The sequence below is a fragment of the Phytophthora infestans genome, genomic scaffold (assembly GCF_000142945.1).
Source record: "Phytophthora infestans T30-4 supercont1.36 genomic scaffold, whole genome shotgun sequence".
NCBI classification, from domain to species: Eukaryota; Oomycota; class Peronosporomycetes; order Peronosporales; family Peronosporaceae; genus Phytophthora; species Phytophthora infestans.
In genome coordinates, this window is record NW_003303723.1 from 1,584,612 (window position 1) to 1,585,972 (window position 1,361).

Genomic DNA, 1,361 nt, shown 5'->3' on the forward strand with positions numbered 1-1,361 from the left:
AGCTAGCTGCGAAAAAAGCCTGAATCTATTCGCTTTTCTAATTAGTGTAATTCCTATCCACTGACAGTATGTCAGCTGTAAAGTCAGTGTCTACTACTGTAGCTCGAAACGCTTACAAAAATAAGGGTTTGCCTACATGCATTTCCTTGGAGGTGGAAGGCGAGTTTATCGATTGCTGCAGTAGGTATGCACTTTAGCCAACTAGTTTTTAAAGGGATCTTTAACAGCGATGCTAACCTTTTCGTTAATGAGCACCTTTTCAACTATTTTAACCTAAATTGGATAATTTAATGTGGAATGGTTACTATTAATAACACAAGCACTTACTGTCAGCAAACACAGTTACGTGTAGTTAAATTTCACTACATGTAGCAGGTAAACGACCTATACTATTTCAAATAAAAATGCTGTGCTTGACACCCCTTGAAACTAATTGAAGTGACTACAAGCGTGCACAACAGTTGCATCATATCCATCTCAGAAGAATTAGCGGCGATGGCGACCCCGATGCACTCGTAGGGTCTATCTAGGGCTCAATATCACCAGCACTGGTGCCACAGAAGTACATTGTGGCCATCTTGAAAAATCTTTTTGTGAGCTACGCAAACGCGAGTTTGAAGACAGTACTGATAAATTGCACTATTAATATCTTTTACATTTGTAGATATAGTACATGTAGATGCAGGTAACACGATGTGTTATGTAACTTGTGTCTGTAAATAAACAGTAAACTTCGGTTAGACTTCCTATAGTACTACTTCAGACGGGACCATAGGGACGTGAGAAATGGTGCTACGCTTAGAAGCTGGTAATTGCATCATTGTCCTTGATAACTCAAGAATGAAAAGACAGGCGATTCTTAAATCCCAAGATACAAACATACGGGAGTTTGTTCGGAAGTGTAAACTGTTCCTATGCTGTATTCAATGGTACTGTAGGAAGCACCTACACTCCTGGATACAATTATACGAAGCTTTATCATTTTAATGTGCGGCTTTAACAAAGTAAAGACTTTTCATGTACTCATCAAAAGATGCTTTGAGCACTCTCAACACGAATTAGACTAATCATGTTACAGTACAGATTTGTACAGTAGCCGGTCAATTAAGAATACTTCTGTCCCCGTCCCCCCCGGCTCCAACAAAAAAATGAATCGGGCTTTCTACCTGGGTCTTGTTGCTGTTATGGCCGTTGCGAACGCGATAGAGTTTGTCGCCGCTGAATATGCTGCACTAATCGACGCAGACGATCTTACAGATTCCGAGCGTATTGCCGATGCTCGTCATCTCAGGGGAATCCAGAAGACGGATGATGAGGAAAGAGTGGGTGTTCCGGCGGCTGCTTGGTATGCCACACACGTT

General features: G+C 41.4%; 1 protein-coding gene across 1 annotated transcript; it reads left to right on the forward strand.

The window, feature by feature from the left end:
- Window positions 1-1,148: 1,148 nt before the first annotated feature.
- On the forward strand, window positions 1,149-1,361 carry PITG_23026 (secreted RxLR effector peptide protein, putative; the record flags this gene model as incomplete). The annotated part of the gene is made up of 1 exon (XM_002898594.1): window positions 1,149-1,361. A coding segment is annotated over one exon (213 nt), but the record flags the coding sequence as incomplete, so codon positions are not given.